Source organism: Chelonoidis abingdonii, chromosome 10, assembly GCF_003597395.2.
Source record: "Chelonoidis abingdonii isolate Lonesome George chromosome 10, CheloAbing_2.0, whole genome shotgun sequence".
NCBI lineage: Eukaryota > Metazoa > Chordata > Testudines > Testudinidae > Chelonoidis > Chelonoidis abingdonii.
The window spans coordinates 57,953,008-57,974,293 of record NC_133778.1 but is presented as its reverse complement, the minus strand read 5'-3'; the positions used below and the strand labels follow the sequence as shown (position 1 = coordinate 57,974,293).

Genomic DNA, 21,286 nt, shown 5'->3' with positions numbered 1-21,286 from the left:
ACAACAGCTGCATCAATATCTGCTCACACCTATTCTACAAGCATGAAAAAAAACGGGCTACATTCTTTCAATACATTTTTTGTTGTGAATTAGCTTATCAACTCTGTGATAATATTAGCCAGTTCCTGATTCTCTTCTCTGCTCCTTTTTTGGGGAGGCATGTCCATACTTGTTACTTCTTGAGAATTCTACGTAAAAAAAATTCTTATTCAACTCATGTTCACATTCATAGATTATAAGGGCAGGGGGGACCATTGTTATCATCTAGACTCATCTCCTGTATAACACAGGCGATGGGTCTTCCTTGTATTAATTTCTCCATGAACTAGAGCATATCTTTTAGAAAAAAATTCCAATCTTGATTTAAAAATTGCCAGTGACGCTTTTGCAACAATGGTTTATTACCCTTGCTGTTAAAAATTTGCTACGGGTGAACTTTGAAAAACATATTTTGGTCAAATACCACTTAGCTTTTCCTCTGCAGATATTAAGGTGCTTTACAAAAGCATTTTATAGATTGGAAAATGGAGGTACAGAGACTGAAACTGACTTGAGTGAGGCCACCCAGCAGGCTAGTGGCAGAACTAATAATAGAATCCTGGTCTCTTAAATCCAACTCCAGTGAAGTTGCTGGATGTTTGTTTCTGTTTTTCTGGGAATTTTATGTGCTGCTCTGTTGCTTTTACTATAGAGAAGTGCACTGAAGTAAAAAAATGTAGTCCACTGTGTTTCTGAATTTTGTGGGGCACATAGAGCCGCCTGCAGGGCGGTCGCCCCCTAGCGCCGCAGCCGGGGCTGGGCGAAGCGGCCCAAGCTGCCCAGGGACCACTGCAGGGTGGCCAGAAGCAGCAGCAACAGCAGCAGGGCCATAGAGGGCAGGGCGCTACCGTGCGGGTCCCGCATCCAGGGGTCGCTCCAGGCAAGTCGCCATGAGGGCGGGGGGGCGCTCTGCCGGTCGCCACGAGGGTGGCAGGTAGGTTGCCTTTGGTGGCATGCCTGCGGGGGGTCTGCTGGTCCCGCAGCTTTGGCAGACCTCCCGCAGGTGTGCTGCCGAATCTGCAGGACCGGGGACCTCCTGCAGGCAAGCCACAGAAGGTAGCCTGCCTGCCGTGCTTGGAGCGGCAAAATACCTAGAGCCACCCCTGCCCGCGTCCCAATCTCTGGGGCTCCTCTCCCTCTGGGGCTGCCCTGCCCCGGCTCCTCAGCACCCTGCCGGGACGGTCCTTCAGCTCTGTTCTCTAGGGTCCTGGCTGGTCCTGGAGGCAGGAGCCCCAGCTGGAGGGACCCTGGGCTGAGGCACGGCCCAGCAGCCCTGCTGCTTATCCTGACGGCAGGGGGGTGGGGTGGGGATCCCAGCAATGGGGTGGCAGGAGGTGCAGGTGGGGAGGGAAGAGAGAGCCCAGGGCTGCGGAGGCAGTGGTGTGGGGGGGGCACTGGTGGGGGAGAGGTGAGAACCCAGGGCTGCAGTGGGGGGCAGCCAAAATTTTTTTGCTTGGGGTGGCAAAAAACCTAGAGCTGGCCCTGGCTGCGGGAAATGCAGCCAGCATATCCCTCGGCCTGTGCTGCTTCAAGCAGCTCCCATTGGCCTGAAGCAGTGATCCGCGGCCAGTGGGAGCCACGATCGGCCGGACCTATGAACAGGGTAGGTAAACAAACCGGCCAGTCCTGCCAAGGGCTTTCCCTGAACAAGCGGCATCCCAAGTTTGGGAAACACTGCACTATATGAACAAAACAGATTCACTGATTTCTGGCGTTGTGATTTGTATACTTAAAATAAATGTAATGTATAGATGACATAATGGCATTGTTAGGATGGTGACTATAACAACATGCAATCAGCTTTCAGAAATACTACATTATTTTTCCTCCATATAAAAGCTACAAACAACTAATGCAAAATCTATGAGTGCACTTTCAGTTTGTAATGTAAACTTACAGTGAAACTAATATGTACCGCCAATTTATTTCCATTTATTTTAGCAGATTGGACAAACACAAACATTTTAGAAGCATAAGAGTTTGATGCAGAAATATGAATTATATAGTTATTTCATTGCATCTTTACTGCTAATGCACATGGATTTCATGAAGTATAAGGACAGTATTGGGCACTTAAGTTGTAAGGCTGTCATATTACAGCAAAATTATATGTGCTACATAATCGTTGTTTTCTTTGTCCTATTATTTATTTCTGAGTTTGTTGCATAAATATTTACTGTTACAAATCTAATTGGTTGTTTCAACCACCTATTTTAAAAACAATTTAAACACTGAATGTAATTTAAATTCATGCATTTAGGCCTATGATGGCCTTAATAGTAGAAATAGCTTCAAGAAATCCCTCTAGCCTCTTCTGGCTATCATCTGCTGCTGCAAACAGTTTTCAGATCCATGCATAAGGTCTAAGGTAAGAGGAGAGGGTTAGGGGTCAGGACCCCTGCTTTCTATCTTTTCCTCTGTCACTGGCTTGCAGGGTTCCTGTAAAGCAGACCACTTATCTTCTCTGTGACTTAATTTACTCATTTTTAAACAGGATATAGTAATAGCAATTTCTTATTTCATAGGAATTGTAGGAGGCTGAAATAATCAGATGAAGGGTACTATACAACTAAGAAGGGTGAGATTGTACCCATTACTTTAGTGAGTACATAAATTAAGGAGACTCTCAAAAGATTTTGCATTCCTTGTGGAAAGAACAGGTAAAGTGCTGCCTTGCCCAAAGTGTTATAAATTCCAACACAGTGAACTGCAAATCTATGCAATGATTATACAGTACTATACCACTGTTAGACTCACATTTCCAGTATCCAAGGGATTATGGGACACTTTCTTTATGCTCACATTTAGTATCTCACACTTGGCACAGTTCTGCAAGGTGCTAAACATGGAGACCCTGGTTCTGCAAAGCACTTAAGCAAGTGATTAGCTTGAAGCATATGAATATTCCCAGTAAAGCCAATGGATCTACTGAAACTGTTAAAGTTAAGCATTTGCTTAATTGTTTCTCAGGATTGGGACCAAAGTGCTCACTACCTTGAAGGATTAAGCTTGTGGCTCTTACTAGTGAAATAATGGCCTGAGTAAGTGTATTGGGAAGAAATTAGTGAAATATTGACCTGTATCAGTATTGTTCTCCTAGCACAAATCAGCTTCACCTTACAGGAAATGTTCAAGATTATTAAAGAAAGCACAACACACACTACTGTATTGTTTTAACTTCAGCAATACATCTCAATGAAAGAGAAACTAGCAATGCTAAAGTATTTGCATTATTTAGTGCCTTAACTTCTCCCACTGGTGCTTTTCATTCCTTCTGAACCCTTTCTTTTTGAATGCATTACATGCAATAATGTTGGGAGTTATGATAAACAGATAGGCACTGTTATAATGTATTAGAGCTAGGAAGAGGCACTTGAAAGAAATTGGTTTTGCTATACAAATGATGTGAAACAATCAATAGTGCTTTAGTCTGACAAGTACTGTCAATATCCATTGTCACAGTCCAGAAAGTCATTAATGGATAGTTCTTCAAAAACTAATGCTTTCAACACAGGTTCAACGTACTCAAATATACTGTATTTGGCAGGAATTAATCATAGGTAAACCCTTGGGATTTTGTGTAAATGTTTTGTAAATTGACAGTGAAATAAAAGTCGTTGGGAGGAAGGTAGGATAATATTGTATAGTGTGAGGATGTCGGGGTAAACCATGTCAATAAAATCATTCAGACATATAGGGACATTTAGAAAATGTTAAAACTGTTCCTTTCTGGGTCATATAGGCCTTGTCCAAAGCATTGCTCCTCAAAAACTAGACTGCTGGAGATGTACTGTCTGGTTGCAGGGTTTGTATTTAATATCCTTTCATCACATTCACACAAAGTAATCACACATGCAACCATGGTCCTGATTCTGAAAGTTTTGGAAACCTACCCCCCCCCTGCAATTTCAAGCCTGATCCACCATGATGCCTAACCTGTAAACTACCAAAACAGACCAGACGGCCACTCTTGGTGGCTCTGTTTTTTGGGAGACTCCCATATACTGTCCAAGTGTAAGATCTGTCTTTAAAGGCAGATCTCAAAAATAGAGAAATAAAGTTTAAATTGTTGCTGAAGGAGCAAGCCCAAAGGCCAACCTCCAGTCTCGACTTAGAGAACCCTGCATACATTGGCCTCCAAGCACACTTACACTATGTTTGTATTACACCCACTGGCAGCGGCCTATAGACCATGTGCACACACTGTAATGAAAAGCAAGCTACATGTATCAGTGAAAAGCTCTGTTGGGGGGAAGCTGTGGGGAAATCTTATTAACAATGTCACCTGAAAGTGAGAACAGGCATTCACATGGCACATTTGTAGCCGGCTTTGCAAGGTATTTACGTGTCAGATATGCTAAAAGTTCTTATGCCCCTTCATCTTCAACCACCATTCCAGAGGACATGCTTCCATGGGGATGACGCTCGTTAAAAAATAATGCATTAATTAAATTTTGACTGAACTCCTTGGGGGAGAATAGTATGTCTCCTGTTCTGTTTTACCTGCATTCTGCCATGTATTTCATCTTATAACGGTCTCAGATGATGACCCAGCATGTGTTCATTTTAAGAACACTTTCACTGCAGATTTGACAAAACTCAAAAGAAGGTACCAATGTGAGAAATCTAAAGATAACTACCACACTCAACCCAAGGTTTAAGAATCTGAAGTGCCTTCCAAAATCTGAGAGGGATGAGGTGTAGAGCATACTTTTAAAAGTCTTAAAAGATCAACACTCCAATGCAGAAACTACTGAACCCGAACCACCAAAAAAGAAAATCAACTTTCTGCTGGTGGCATCTGGTGGCTGACTCAGATGATGAAAGTGAAAATGCATTAGAATCACTGGTTTTCATTGTTATCGAGCGGAACCCATCATCAGCATGGACGCATGTCCTCCGGAATGGTGGTTAAAGATGAAGGATATATGAATCTTTAGCACATCTGGCACGTAAATATCTTGAAATGCCATCTATAACAGTGCCATGCGAACGTCCGTCCTCACTTTCAGGTGACATTGTAAACAAGAAGCAGGCAGCATTATCTCCTGCAAATGTAAAATAACTTGTTTGTCTGAGTGACTGGCTGAACAAGTAGTACTGAGTGACCTTGTAGGCTCTAAAGTTTTACATTCTTTTATTTTGGAATGCAGTTTTTTGTACATAATTCTACATTTGTAAGTTCAGCTTTCATGATAAGGAGATTGCATTACAGGACTTGTATGAGGCGAATTGAAAAATACTATTTCTTTTGGCTTTTTTACAGCACAGATATTTGTAATAAAAATGAATATAAAGTGAGCACTGTATACTTTGTATTCTGTGTTGTAATTGAAATCAATATATTTGAAAATGTTGAAAACATCCACAAATATTTAAATAAATGGTATTCTGTTATTAACAGTGCGATTAATCGTGATTATTTTTTTTAATTGCTTGAAAGACCTATTTATTATGTAAACACTCAATACAACGTTATAATGTGGGATACCCTTGTTATAATTGAGATGACAACATGCAGCATCCTCTAAGCATTTCATTAACATTAAACACTTTTTTTTTTACAAATCTAAACCTTATTTTAATAATATTAAGACACAGGTGAACCAGATTGGTTTCCCGTTATGCATTCATTAACGTTCATTGAGGGCCTAAGAGACACGGCATGAGCTGGCACCTAGTCTGCCAGTGTCACAACTGTCTTTTCCATTGCATGGGAGAGAATAATATCCAACAAATGAGTTTTGAAAGTTGTAACCTCAGTTATTCAATCCCTTTCATCCCCATCCCTTTTCAGGGACCCATTTCATGATCACTTGCTGAGACAGGAAGTCACCTCTCTTCTGTGCTTAGGGGATAGAAGCAGTTCCAGTCCAGCGCAGAGGCAAGGGTCTCTATTCCAAGTACTTCATGGTCCCCCAAAAGAACGTGGGATGGAGACATACATTACATCTCACACATGTAATAACTGTGAAACCACAGCAATTCAGCATGGTGTGACTCTTGCTGGTATAATTCTTTGGTTAGATTCCAGTGATTCATTAATAATGCTCAACCTTAAGACTGCATATTCACCCTTCTCACAAGAGGTTTCTTCATTTTACAATCAACCAGGATCACTTCCATTATTGTGTGCTTCCATTCATACTCTCCTCTGCCCCCAGGGTATTCTCAAAGATCACGGTGCTCGTAGCCACCCTTCTACATTGATTGGGAATAATTGTCTTCCCTTAACTCAACAATTGGCTACTCAGGATGATCTTATCATGAGGTTCTGTCTTCAGTATGAACAACAAGATCTCTGTTCTACAGTTTTAAGCTTTCAGTTCAACCTTTAAAAGTCTGCTTTGACTCCACTACAACAGATAGATTTCACAGAAGCTTCTCTGGATGCCATGACAGCCAGGGCCTATCTATCTGTGGATGGGTTCATGACCTTGAAAAATCTTATTTCAAATGTTCAACTAAGTGCTCTAACCATGGCAAAAATTATTAAGATATATGGCAACTTGTACCTTTGTAACTCAATATGCCACGTTACATCTTCAGTGCTTCCAAGGATGGCTCAGGGTAGTTTTTATACTGAACACATTCTGGACAAGCATCTGTTTTTCATCAGATTCTGGATCCATTCAGTTGGGAGAAGGACCCCTCAAAGTCTGTGCAAGAGTCCCCTTCATTCAATCTCCTCCTACCATTGTTATAACATCAACTGCATCCCTCTTGGGATGGGGAGCACATCTAGTGTCACACACCATGCGCAGCAAATGGCTTTCTCCAAGAGCATCTTCTTCATAGCAGCCTTTTAGAATTGAGAGCAGTCAGAAATGCTTCCACTCATTTCCTTCCACTTACCAGAGCCAAATCTGTCAAGGTCATAGCAGATAATGTGTCCTGCATGTTCTACATCAGTTATCAGGGTGGGGCATACGCTCCTTCACTTTGTGTCAGAGTAAAAAAACTGTGGAACTGGTGCATAGCCAACAAGATAGTCTCCTCATCTTCCTATCCCTGAGGTATACAGAACAACATCGCTGACGACCTCAGCAGGCACTTGTCCCAGAATTATGAATGGGTGAGGGGGTAATGGCAGATTTTCTCTTTACAGTGCTTTTCACGGAAAAGATTTCATTACAACCACATCCTAAATTTCTACGTAAAGAATCTTCTGATTTTTATATCAACCAAGTCATTCTGCTCCCAGTTTTTATTCTCAAAGCTACATCAGACCAGTGAGGAAACTGGTTTCTATACCGTGGATGTCAGAACAATGTTAGCCTTCTATCTGGAAAGAATCAAACCATTTAGAAAGATTCCTTGTTTGTTTCAGTCATGGAGAAATGCAAAAGATCCACAATCTCCGGCACGAGACCCTTGAGGTGGATCTCTGGATATATTATCTCATGTTATGAGTCTGCCAGTATCCATTCTCCTCCTAGACTGTTAGTCCTTTCTACAAGGTAGTAATCTTCTTCTATGGTGTTACTCAAGGATGTTCCAGGTGTTGACATTTGCAAAACTGCAACCTGGACTCAGAAACATATTTTCTCCAAACACTGTGCTTTGGTTCATGCCTCTAGATCAGATGCTGTAGCTGGCAATGCAGCTCTGTCTTCAGTATTAGATTCTGCTCTCAAGTTCTCTGCTCCCTTTGGGGATATTTGTGGGAGGTCACCCAAAGTGAATCACTCACAGGGATACTATTCAAAGAAGAAGGAGACGTTATTCACCTTGTGTAGTAACTGGAGTTCTTTGCAGGGCCGCCCAGAGGACTCAGGGGGCCTGGGGTCTTTGGCGGGAGGGTCCCCTGCTTTGGTGGTAATTTGGCGGTGGGGAGTCCTTCTGCTCTGGGACCCACCACCAAAGTGCCCTGAAGACCCGCGATGGGGGCTCCCCACCACTGAATTACTGCCAAAGCGGGACCCGGTACTTCAGCAGGGTCCCCCCCCACTGCCAAAGACCCAGAGCAGAAGAAGACCTGGGGGCCCGGGCCCCGTGAGAGTTTTCCAGGGCCCCCAGAGCGAGTGAAGGACCCCACTCCAGGGGCCCTGAAAAACTCTCGTGGGGGTCCCTTCAGGGCCTGGGGCAAATTGCCTCACTTGCTCCCCCCCCCCACTCTGGCCAGCCCTGGTTCTTTGAAACATGTCTCTGTGGGTGCTCCAGTATCTGCTCTCTTTCTCCTCTGCTTCAGTTTTCTTTCATGGAACTTCACAGCAGAGAAGAAACAGTGTGGTTCACTTATGCAGCTCTAAATATCCTTGGTATAGGGCACGAGGATGTCTGGAGTGCATGCACAAGCCAAAATGGCACTGCTACTGAAAATCTCTGATCAAAGGTACTCCTGAAATGGAGCACACATCTCAAAGAACTCTAGTTACTGAACAAGATGAGTAACGTCTCCTTATCCTTTTGCTGCTGGAATGTAGTGTCCTGCTCTCATTTTTGGCAAGAGAAAATTTACAATGATATTTTGCCTTCTGTAGTTTTCACCTACACATTCTGTAAAGCTTTCCTGACCCAACACAGACAACCATGCATTCCCTTTCATTTCTCACAAACTATTTGTGTTTCCAGTGGGAATAATCTGTGCAGGGAGAGAGGGGGCACTGATACTTGCACGGGTCTTTACTGGTTGGATCATGCTGTTTTTGAAGCATATATGTGTAGTGCACTTTAAACAGTGCTCCAGAATTTGTTCCATCATATGTCAGAATAGCCAATATAATGGTACCAACTGAAATGCCTATTTATAATGAATATTGGAGGTGTAAAGGAATGCTGTTCAGCCACTAGGTGGCACTGTGTATAAAAAACGTCATAAAAGAGCTTCAGCTATACCTGGAAGAGCGCTGAAGGATCTTATGCTGAACATATCAGGTGTGTGAGCAGGCTCTGTAACTTATTCATATCTGGTACGCAAGATCATGACGTGGTATCAGGAGTAAACTAAAAATAGAAACAGAAGGAACATAGCAACTAAGATTGGAAACAGAAGGAACATAGCAACTAATTTTGAAGACAGAAGGAACAGCAACAAACCTGCAGACAGAGGGAGTAAAGCAACAAAGGTTGCAGGATCTCATCAACTTGCCATTCTTCAAAGCCCAGAGAACTCCAGCTTTGACACACCTTCACAATGGACAGACTGGAAACAATATTTTGCAAGATTTCACATTGCAAATAAATTCCACAAAGAAAATGGAGATATACTGGTATCTTCTTTAATATAAGCTATGTGGAAGCAAGCTGAACATACGTTTAAATCCTTTGACTTTCCTGAAGACAGTCACAAAGATTACTATAAAAGGCTGTTTGATGCATACTTTATACCCCCAGAGAACTGTGGTTGATGAAAAAGCTTGCTGTCACCAGAGAATTCAAGAACGAGGGGGAAATGTTGATTGTTTCATAAGAACTCTGCAAACATTGGCCAAAAACTGACTTGGGAAAAGCAAAAAGAGAAAATCAGACAGACTGGTTATTTGATTAACAGACAAAAACCTTTCATAGCAGTTATAGTTGCAGAGAGATTTAACCATATATACAGATAGCTATACAGATAGCAAAGACATCAGAATTAGTCAAACAATAGAACAAAAGGGAAGAGCAACTTGAAAAATCTGAAACGAGCTTAGAAGCGACAAACAGAAACTTGTGTGTTAAAAGTTATTATCATAAAACCCCAAAGGAAGGAGAGAGAACTCCTAGCCTAAGGGCTTGTCTTCACTATTGAGCTAAATTGATGCTGTTGCCATCAATGAAGTGACATCAATTTAGCCGGTCTGGTGAAAATGCGCTAAAGTTAATGGGAGACTGCTCTCCCATCAACTTCAGTATAACACCTCAACGAGTGTCTCCTGTTGACATAATGACATAACACAGTGTAGACGCCGCTTTAAGTTGGTGTAAGTTACGGTGAATTAAGTAACATAATGTTAGATCGACTTGCATTGATAGTGTAGACAATGCCTAAAAGGGACAAGTTCCAGTCTATATGTGAAAAAAGTAACATCCCAAGATAAGATGCATGTCCAGGCTGAGGTACACAGTGTAATGAATGCATGAAATATGGACATTTTACAGCTGTTTGCCTCACCAAAGCAGTCAGGCAATTGACTCATATTATAGACAATCAAGAGCCATTGTTTCTGGATTCTATCACTTGTGATGATATAGAATCTGCCTGGAGACTGAAATTGAATATTCATGGCAAGACGATTGACTTCAAAATGAACTCAGGAGCTGACCTCACAGTCATCTCAGGAGGCACTTACAATCACCTTCAATCCATCCCAGAGCTGAAGTCACCACACAGCTCTGGCTAGCTCTGCAGGTATTTTGAACTGCATGGGCCACTTCACCATAGAAACAACTTAGAAAGACAAAGCTATGCATTCAGAGTTCATGTGAACAAAGGATCAAAGACCAAGAGCTTCTCAAATGCAGCGCTGTAGACATGATGGGCTTAGTGAGAAAGGTGGAGGAACTCTGTGGAGAATTTGATAATATTGGATTTTTGAATGGAGATCCAGTACAAATCAACTTCAGAGATGATGCTGTAAAACACCCCTCCCAGACAGACCTTGGAAGAGACTAGCTGCAAATTTATACCAATTCAGAGGACATAATTACCTGGTTGTAATGGACTATTTTTCCAGTTATACAGAAACATAGTGTATTTGAAATAGCTAATATGTTGCAGTGTTATCAAGAAACTGAAGTCCATTTTTGCTGACATCGGTATTCCAGAACAACTAGGTGAAGGACAATGGACCACAATTCACTGCAGCAGAATTTAAGTCATTCGTAATTATTTTGATCATATTACTAGCAGTCCACAAATGAATGGAGAGGCTGAGATAGCTGTATAGACAGCCAAGAAAATCTTACAGCAGGAAGATTCATTCATCACTCTTCTGAGTTACAGATCAACACCAGCAGCTACTGGATGTAGTCCAGCACAACTCCTGTTGGGAAGACAACTCAGAACTTCTATTCCAACTTTGGAAAATAACTTATCTTCAAAGTGGCCATACATAGAAAGACTAGCTAAATTGGATAAAAAGGGTAAAAGAGTTTATGAACCCTTTTACAACAGATGTCAGTCAGTTAGAGAACTGCCAGGTCTAGAACCTGGTGACTGTCTTCTTGTCATATTGGGTGAAGAGAAAGGATGGACAATTCTAGCTGCCATAAAAAGAATTCAGGACCCAGATCGTATGTAAGAGAGAAAGACCAGCAGGAGTTCAATAGAAACTGTTAACATCTATAGTTTGTTTCTCAGAAAGAACAATCAACAGAGCAGCCTTTACAGATGATAGATGCAGAACAAGAAGACAAAGACTCACGGATTCCAAATTGACTGTAGCCAGTCATTTTAACTAATGGACAGCTTGATGGCCAAGTTGTTACATGCAGTTGGTAGTTAATTTGTTTGAGTTTGCCAACTTCCATTAATGGAAGATCTTCACTAGTCACACCCGTAGTCTGAAATTTGAAAAAGTAAAGTACTATAGAAAACTGTTTGTTATAATCTTTCTGTTGTATAACTACACTTTTCCATTTGGAAACAACATCTAGCTTTCTTTGCATTTCCAAATATAAAACAAAGCCATTATTACATGAGGATACCACGAGAGCAGCGGTTTGGCAGGAAAAAAGATATTTCTAAACAAGATCCCAGCAAGATTATTTCTAGCCAGCACTCAATTCTGGATCATATTATCCAAACCCTTGAATTTCTGGGAGGTTTCCCTCTGGTGACTTGCATGTGCTTACCAGCATAATATAAGAAACTCATCAAAATTGGCTTTGCTGTTGTTTGTCTCCATGCTATATATAATCTAACATGGAATATACAAAAAGTGTCTATGACAATAATGATTCCTACCTCTAGATGTAGTTTTAACACCATAGTTGCTGTATCAGGTATAAAACTGCACAGCTGGAATAAAACATCTTTCTGTGCATAAGTATTATTTACCTCACACATTGAATTGTATATCCCCTATCTAACTGTTCTTCAGTGTGAACCACATTGGGATCTGTTAAATCATCTTAACAAATTTGGTGTTATAGTCAGAGTTAATACTGAAGTAAAAGCAGGCATTATGTGAATTATAGTTTATAAGTATTTCAGAATCCTGCAGACTGAGAAATGTGGCAGGCGTAAAATAACTGAGTGGTTTTACTTGTGCCATATTTGAATTGGGGAGGCTGCACCCTGGGAGCAAGGAAAGAAAAATTGAACTACTATGGAGAGAATTAACTTAAGCCACATACCCACGGTCAGAAAACTAAATACAATTCACTTTATTGTTTCAGAGTACCCTTAAGATGCAGTACTGGAAACATCCATTTGTTATTCTTTTTATAGCAAGGCTGAGTGACTTGGAATTTTAGCCCATCCTTGCCAAGGATTGCCTAACTTTGAACAAAAAGTTCTGAAATATAAAGTGAACAAAAGAGTCAACTATCAATTGAACACTAATCTTTATATTCTATGATGCATCGCCCTAAGAATGCTACCATTAAAAATGTGAAGTCTATTTTTCATAGATGATGGATTATTGTACCAAGCTGTGTATTTTCCAATAAAGTGTTGTTTTATTTGTCCTATGTGATTACTAGTTTGTGGAAGTATGTGTGGGGTCATTTTAGTGCTGTGGGAAAATTGAACACTCTTCTGTTAAAATCAGTAGTGAAATCAGAAGCAAACTATGCTCTGATTATCATAGGCATGTGTTTAAACGTTGCTTTCCTTAATTGGTTATGGTTATATTTACTTAAAATGAACAATTTGGCAAGTTTTACTCCCTTGACAACAGCAAAGCATAAACCGTTTTATAAGGTTGGCTGTTAAAATCAGATTTGTAATATAAACCACATTATTTCAAGATTTTGTACTGTTCTTTAAGAGGACCCTTTAAATCATCACTATTTTATAACTGTGCACCTTTTAGCATTCTGTTTTTATTTATAACTAATGTGAAACTGCTTGCTACAAAACCCAGTGAAATCTGTATCATGATTTTCCTCTATAATGTTTTCCTGAGATCCTTCTAGTGAGGACTGCTGCATCTTGGGGGAGATTTCATGTGGGGAGAGGATATGTACTTCTATAACCACGCTGCCATAGAAGTTGTGATAGGAGAGGGGCCCTGAATGCTCCATAGAAGCCCTGCCACTGGAGGGCTGATTCATCCCTCTTAGAGGAGCACACAGAGGGAACAGTAAATTTGTGGATCTCCTCTTCTCCATGAAGAATTGGTGATCAGCTACCTTTCTGGTGAGCAATTCTGTGAGGAGGTGCTCTCTGCAGTCCAAGGTCCATGAAAAGGAATGAGCTGGAGACTGAGTGGGCCAGGACACAGATATCATCCCCCTTCAGCCCTGGAGATCTTACTGGAAAAGATTGTACAGTATCTTGCTATATAACCTTTTGTTCACACCCTCTAAGTGACTTAGGGACTGCCAGAGCCAGGACACAGGGAAACTGGAAAAGCCTTATGAGGGGCAAAAAAACGGATTTCTCTGGCCTCCCACAGATCTCCTAGGATGTGTGTGGTTGGGGAATCCTCACAGAGATTTTCTCACCCAGAATCCCTACTCACTGCTTTAAACACAGGATGGAACAATACAGACATGGAGACGTGGTGAACGCTGAAGTAGGGAATATTTTGGGGTCCTGGCTATGCCTCTTGCCATCAGTAATGCCAGTTTAGGGGGCTGTGACAGTTCTCTGTGAACACCCCAGCAGACAAGAAGTTATAGCTGACTTGCATCATCACGGTTTGCTCCTATGGACTCTCAGGAAGTGAGTCCCACATCTTGCTGGCATAAACCACAAGAGAACTTGGCCCAAAGGTTTCTCATCGCAGTAAATACCTAAATATAATAAAATGAAATATTTAGAATTGGAACACTTTTTCTTCCATAAATTAATGCATCTTGCTTATGTTTCTTGTCATTAAGCCATGCTTTCTACAATTGTAATAACAATAATGGTATGCCTAATCTGACTTGGCAAGGGGATTCAGACCAGCACCAGTGCTATGTCAACCCACCCCTTCTCATAAAAATAGTATCCCACTAATAACGTATAGCACACTTCCAATTGGAACTTTCAGTTGAATAATCATCCATGTGAAACTCTTGGGATTCATGAATGTTTCACAAATAAACTGGTAGCCATCCAAATATGTATGAACAATAAATAATATGACTCCATGAATAATATTGAGTGAATGTATCATGTTTTTTCACACAAATATTAATTAAACTCTTTGTACTATCCCACTAGCTATGCTGCTGACCTACTGTGTGATTTCTCAAGGGTGGACATGGCCATTGTTTTCCAAGAAAATTTGCACGAAGTACTACTAGTTTTAAAAATGTGGCTTTACTAGAAATTTAGATTTTATTTTCTTTATTCTCCAGTTTTCAGACTGAACTACAGTGCCTCTGATACAAATGACAGAAATCGAGTCAAAAGCAGATTAAAGAAGTTTATCAACCGAAGACCCTCGCTGAAAACGTTGCAAGAAAAAGGACTTATTAAAGGTGCGTTTTCTCTTATCTATTTTTCTGATTAAAAACTGAAAGTTCATTAATGAGGGTTCCTATTTCACAATATTTTCATTCCTGTCACCAATTAAATGCATAGGACTATTTGGATTTTTCAGGTATTTCTTGCTAAGTATTTTTTCTGCTGTGTATCAGAGAACTCATTCAGTTTTGTAAGAGTTTAGCTTTTCTGACTAAAACAACATGTAGTTAAATGTATCTCTGTATTGCTTGGCTTCTTCTGATGCTATTTTGGTGTGCATGTTCTAGAAACCCTCATACTTCACACAATTGTACACCATCTACATTGCAAAGAAGAATGTTATACACCAGATGTCAGCAACCTTTGGCATGCAGCTCGCCAGGGTAAGCATGCTGGTGAGCCAGGCCAATTTGTTTATCTGCCATGTCTGCAGGTTCAGCCGATTGTGGCTCCCACTGGCTGCGGTTCGCCGCTCCAGGCCAGTGGGGGCAGCAGGAACCCACGGCCGTCACATCCCTCAGCCTGTGCCGCTTTCCGCAGCCCCCACTGGTCTGGAGCAGCAAACCGTGGCCAGTGGGAACTGCAATTGGCCGAACCTGCAGCACGGCAGGTAAACAAACCGGCCTGGCTCGCCAGGGTGAGTCACATGCCAAAGGTTGCCGACCCCTGCTATACACCTTCATTATCTAACCCATATATCTAGTTCTTTGTAAGATAATATTATATATATGTTGAGAGAGAGAGAGAGAGTATCAACCAACAAGAGGTAACTATGTTTTTTCTCTAACTATATATATATAGTTAGAGAAAAAACATAGTTACCTTTTATATATACATTTAGAGAAAAAACATAGTTACCTTTTGTTGGTTGATCTCAGGAATGCAGTTTTCCAAAATGTAGGTATTGTTAGCTTATAACTGGTGGTATTCTGACCACCAGTGGTCAAGCAAAACCATATACTCAAATATCTTCTGGAATTGTGCTTGAAAAATTTGAACACTCACCAATTAGTATGTGCAAAAACTACAACTGTATATGCAAACTGGCTAGATATGGGTTCTCTGCCTCAAGGCCTTGGCACCCCTTGGGTGCCAGCAATTCTGAGCCAACAGCAGTCAGTCAGTAGTCAACAGCTTTAGGGTTTAAACCTACCAGCTTTGCCCAGGATCAAGGTGGTGGCAGAAAGCTGCCTTCACCCAGCCCCCCACAGAGCAATGCTTGGGATCACCTCAGGATCTGATCCTTAATATTTAAAATATTATGGGGCAGATATTCACAGTTTGGCACACATAAATATGTGCACGTACATTCTTGATTATTTTTGAGAGATTTTTAAAAATGCCTAAAGGATTGAAGAGCACAACTTGCACTGAAAGTCAATGAGACTTGTGATTCTAGATCCCTTAAGCACTTTTGAAAATATTCCCCCACAAATACATGAGGTATTTGCAAACATAAATTAGTCACATGCACATTTATATGTGCAGTTGTGTGCCTAACTTTCAGAATCTGTCCCTAATCAAATATTGTATCCCAGTATAATATGTAAGGGGTTTGGATGCCACTTTAAAAAGCACAATTTGGGTTGAGGGTGGGATTTGTGTCCATCATTTTAGTTTGTTTCAGTTATTACAGTATCCAAGCAGAAGCTTGTGTTGTAATTTATAGTCTTTTAATTTCTGTATTTAAGAGTGGGGTTTTTTCAGTTTAAAAAGTGTAGCTGAAGAATCTCCTGTGGCGTTACACAGGGATCAGATGTGATCCCTACTAACAAATCCAGATTCATTAACAGAACTCAAATCCATCCTCTAATGTATCTCTGTAGGAAAACCAGATGCATTTGTTTTCAGATATAGTTGCGTTAGACTCCTGATTCACTAACATAGCCTGGTTCTAATTGGGATATTCTTGTATGGAAAACCCAGATGCATTATGTTCTGCCATAGAGAGTCAGGATCTGCATTCCCAAGCAGAGTTTTAATAATAAACTAATGTAACTGTACAGAAAACATGTTAATTTTCTTCCAAGAAGATTCATTAGGATTAGGTTCTGGCCATGCAAATGAGTCAGGATTCGTTAGCAGGGCTTAATTCCAATCTACAGTAAGTCTATGTGAAATGCTCATTTGATAAGGTTCCTTCATTGTCTTTAGTGGAGTTTATCCCTTAATCTGTTATAATGTTATGAAAATGCAGTTGCAGTGCTTACACACAGACTACTTTTAAATGTTAATTTTTAGGCTTATGTTACAATATTTTAAATAGCAAATTGCAACTATCCAGATTAAAAATAAAGGGCTTACAAATTTCATGCTTTAAAATGCATCTATTTTTTTCCCTATAGGTGATTTAAATGGCTTCAGAAACATTGCAAAACTCTTTCCCCTATTCTTGGGGGATGGGGGGAGGGGGAATGTTGACCAATTTTTACAAAAAATTCTTCCAACTCTGAAGACATACATACTAACTTTAATCCCAGAGGGGAATACTTCTGTCAGAATTATAAATCCCTTAAAATAATTAATACTTTCAATAAAAGTACATCTATAGCCTTGCAGGACATCACAGCACCAAACTTATAACAAAAGCTGTTCTATGGGCAAGTGATATAAATATCTCTGAAGCATGTGGTGAGAATTACACCAAAGCAGTGGCACTGTAGGTGCTATGAAAACCTTCACTTTTCATCAAGTGTCATTCATATTTGCCAGGAGCACTAGAAAGCTCTCCAATCTGTATTGATTTTTTTACGTTGTGTGTTACACTGGAACCAAAACTCCAATAAATTTAACACGTAAATTATAGGCAAGAGTGAATACATTTTAAGGTGGTAAGTTCACTTAAATGCAATCCTCTTCTCCCTTTGTCACTGATGTGTGCACTCTTAGCCAGAGGACTCAACACATTTCTCAACTTGGGATATATATGCTTCAAAATTAAATTGTAGTTTTTAATCTTGGGGTACTTTGATCCATCAGTACAGTTATTAGAAAATCTGGAAATTATGTGTTGTCACTTAACCCTTAACAAAACTTTGTTTTAAAGAAACGTAAGTACTGCATGAAGGAGAGTGGCAGATTCAGATGGAAATGTGATTTGCACATGTATATTAAATATAAGGTTCATCAGACTCTGAAATGTGCACGGTTATTTTTCTTGCTTCGCGCTATCCCACTTACTTTCAGTGACATCTAATTATTTGGGCACTAAGGTCCAGATTTTTAAATGTATTTAGGCCCGTGAAGATGCAGATAGGCGTTTAATCGGATTTTCGAAAAGCACCTAGACAACTGACTCAGTGGAGCATAGGCATCTAGACACTTTTGAAAACCCCTCTATGCCTCTATCTGTATCTTTAGGCACCTAATAACTTTTGAAACTCTAGGCCTACATATCTTTCTGTGCAGAAGTATATAATTTCTTATGGAAACCTTAAACAATTAATGCCATTAAAATGAGAATGGACCCCAATCCTGTATACATGAATTACATTCCTAGTGTTAGTTGTTAGTGTTCATAATACTAGACCATAATGATTTAATTATTCTGGAAGGTTGCAATATAACATTACTTTATTTCTTGGCATTCAGAATGATAACACATAAGAACCCAAAACACAGAGAATGAAAGCAGGGTGCTCCCTAAGGCAGAGAGGCTCAACCCACCCCACCTTGCAGTAGGCTTGCTCTTGGCAGATTGACTGCACAAGACCCAGATCATACACTTCCCTAGGGAGCCTCAGAGTCTGCAAGCAGGACCAGGAATCACTTCACACTTAAGTGATGGCTTGTAATTTCAACACAACTTCCACTACAACCCTGCCCTCCACATATACTGAATATATAGAAACTGCTTTTTAATACCCCCCAAAACCCAGTAATTGTAAATTTTTTCATTCTATAGTATGCTCATTCTGATGCTCATTTCAGTCGCTCTCCCTCTCTTTACCACTATCTTCCCCTCAACGTTTAAGAGGGTGTAGAGCAGATACATTTCTCAGCATAGGCTTTGATAAAAAATTTTAGCAATCCAATTCTCCAAATTAAGTTGTAGCAGGGATAGGTCAGCATTTATTTGCCTTTGGAATGCACTGCACTGCATCTCATTCAAAGCTTTGTATTCTCAAAAAACGTGTGGGGATAGTACTACCAGGCCACCTACTCTTTTTTCCAGAATTAGAACAGTGATGTTCCATTTTTCCAATGGCACTAATATTTTTTCCACTAGTGTACTTGTGCTTTTATTTTAACAAAAACATCTAAGAAATTGATACTGTAAGAGTTCTGTGAGAACTTGCATACATACACACCAAAAATAATTAAGCAGTAACATTCTGAATGCGGCTGTGACTTCTGTGATCTTGTTCTAAATATCAGAGGGATAGCTGTGTTAGTCTGGATCTGTAAAAGCAGCAAAGAATCCTGTGGCACCTTATAGACTAACAGACCTTTTGGAGCATGAGCTCTCGTGGATGAATACCCACTTCATCAGATGCATGTTCTAAATGTTCATTTTACAGCTGTATTGTCTCCCATTTTCTGGGTTTCTGCAGCTTACAGTCAAGAGCTCAGACTTTGGGCTGCACAAGCTGCATGTGAAGAGTATGTCTGTCAGGCTTCTGGTAGTGAGCAATTAATAGCAGAGAGCAATTAATAGCAGCTGTAGTTATCATTTTTTATCTTGCAGTTTTGTTAGTATCCATGCCATCCCCTTTTGGTGTCTCATTTTATATCAGTGTGCAACACTGTCACAGACACCACCATCTTGAACAGAAAGTTTAATGCATAGATATCAAGAATGTGTAATGCAAACCAGGCTGCCAAACATGTTATGAATATATTGCTCTTCTTAAAAATGCTTGTTGGTTTTTCATTCTATAGTATTGACTAACTGTCTGTGTTTGATGCATGGTTTACCAGCCTGATGTAGACTTATGGTTAGAGCTTAACTTGTTAGTTCTGCTTTTGCAGCCAATTCAGAATAACTACAGATGCCCAAAATATTAAAATTGACTGCTCAAATGGACTCAGTGTGGGAGTTTCATTGGTTTTAAATTGATAACAGCTGAAAGAATGAATGATTAAAGCTATATACAGGCATAGTATACAGCTTCTTTGTTCAAGTTCTTGTGAACAGAGTCCACAGAATTTCCTTTGTTACAATAAAGAATACTTCTGAATAATCATTAGTTAAAAATTTTAAATGATGAAGAAGAGAATTTTAGGTGCTTATAGAAGGAATAATTCCTGAGAAGCTGAAATAAACTTTGAGAAGATGAAGTAGGTTTCTATTCAGAGGGGAGCATTTAAATTTAAGTAGCATTCCATAAGGTGGTAATTGTATCTATTTCCCAGGCATTGGAGTTAAATAAGCTGGCTAGGAAACAAACCGTCATAACAAGAGGTTAGAAGTGTTGTGTACATCTTTTTTTTTTTCAAGTCATAAAAAGTGGAGTTCTGAAGTGCCCTAATATAGATAAATCAAACAAAACTCTCTTTTGCTTCCTTTATCTATTGGGAACTGTTATTGTTTTCATTATTTGAAAAGATGTTCTAGTTAGTTTCTTCTCTTCCAGTGATTTAAAATATTAATAGTGTGATGGATCAAGGCCAGATGGCTACAGTAAAGTACTGAGAAACAGGTATGTTAGCCCCAGGCTAAACAAATCCCTAGTACCCTGGTAACCAAATGGCAGTTGCTCCAGGTTAATCAAGGCACCTGGAGCCTCAAAGGCCAGAAGATATGCCTCTACATCATCCTCCTGCGTCATTTTCTGCAACAGTGGCTGCCCGTATGAGCTGTGTCCCATCAGGGCACAGTCAGCTCTGTAAGGGTCTTTACTGGTTTACCAGTTCCCGCACATACCTCGGTCTTGAGAAGCCTGTCCATCACGGCGATTAGTTTCTTGCTGCAGCCACACTGCCTCCTGTTGGGCGGCTGCCTGGACGGGTAGCCTCCTGCTGCGCTGCTGTGCTTGTATCTGTGCCTGCACTACATCATCCATTGTGTGAAAAAAAAATAAACCCTCTTTTTTTTTTTAAATTACCTCCCTTTTTTTTTTCCCGCCGGCTGTGCACACAAATTCCACTGCTAACACCAGTTGTGACAAAGTTCCTCCTCTACCTTGGTGGTCCTGCACTTATTGGCGGATTTGTCACTCAGTGATCTTCCTTCTTGTGGAACCCACAGTCTGGGTCAGCTCCTCCTGTGTCTGATCAGGAGTTGGGAGGTTGGGGGAACCGGCCGCCCTCTACCCAGGTTCCAGCCAGGGCCCTGTGGATCGCAGCTGTCTACAGTGCTCCTGTAACAGCTGCATGACACCTACAACTCCCTGGGCTACTTCCCATGGCTCCTCCAAACACCTTCTTTATCCTCACCACAGGACTCCTCCTGGTGTCTGATAACGCTTGTCCTCCTCAATCCTCCAGCAGTACACGCTCTCACCTCAGCTCCTTGCCTCTTGCTCCCAGTCCTCACACACGCTCCTTCTCCTCTGGCTCCTTCTGCTGACTGGAGTGAGCTCCTTTTTAAACCAGTGCCCTGATTAGCCTGCTTGATTGGCTGCAGTGTTCTAATTAAAGTAGCTATCTCTACTGCCTTCTAGAAAGATCTAATTGGCCTCCAGGTGCCTTGATTAACCTGGAGCAACTGCCATTTGGTTACCAGGGTACTAGGGATTTGTTTAGCCTGGGGCTAAC

General features: G+C 40.7%; 1 protein-coding gene across 2 annotated transcripts in view; it reads left to right on the top strand.

Moving 5' to 3' along the window:
• Nucleotides 1-21,286, top strand: part of ARHGAP15 (Rho GTPase activating protein 15) — a 467,195-nt gene that overhangs the window by 273,441 nt on the left and 172,468 nt on the right. For both annotated transcript variants that reach the window (XM_032780498.1, XM_032780495.1), the window contains one exon: nucleotides 14,479-14,601. In XM_032780498.1, the coding sequence (XP_032636389.1) occupies nucleotides 14,479-14,601 (123 nt within the window). The remainder of the gene's footprint in view (nucleotides 1-14,478; nucleotides 14,602-21,286) is intronic.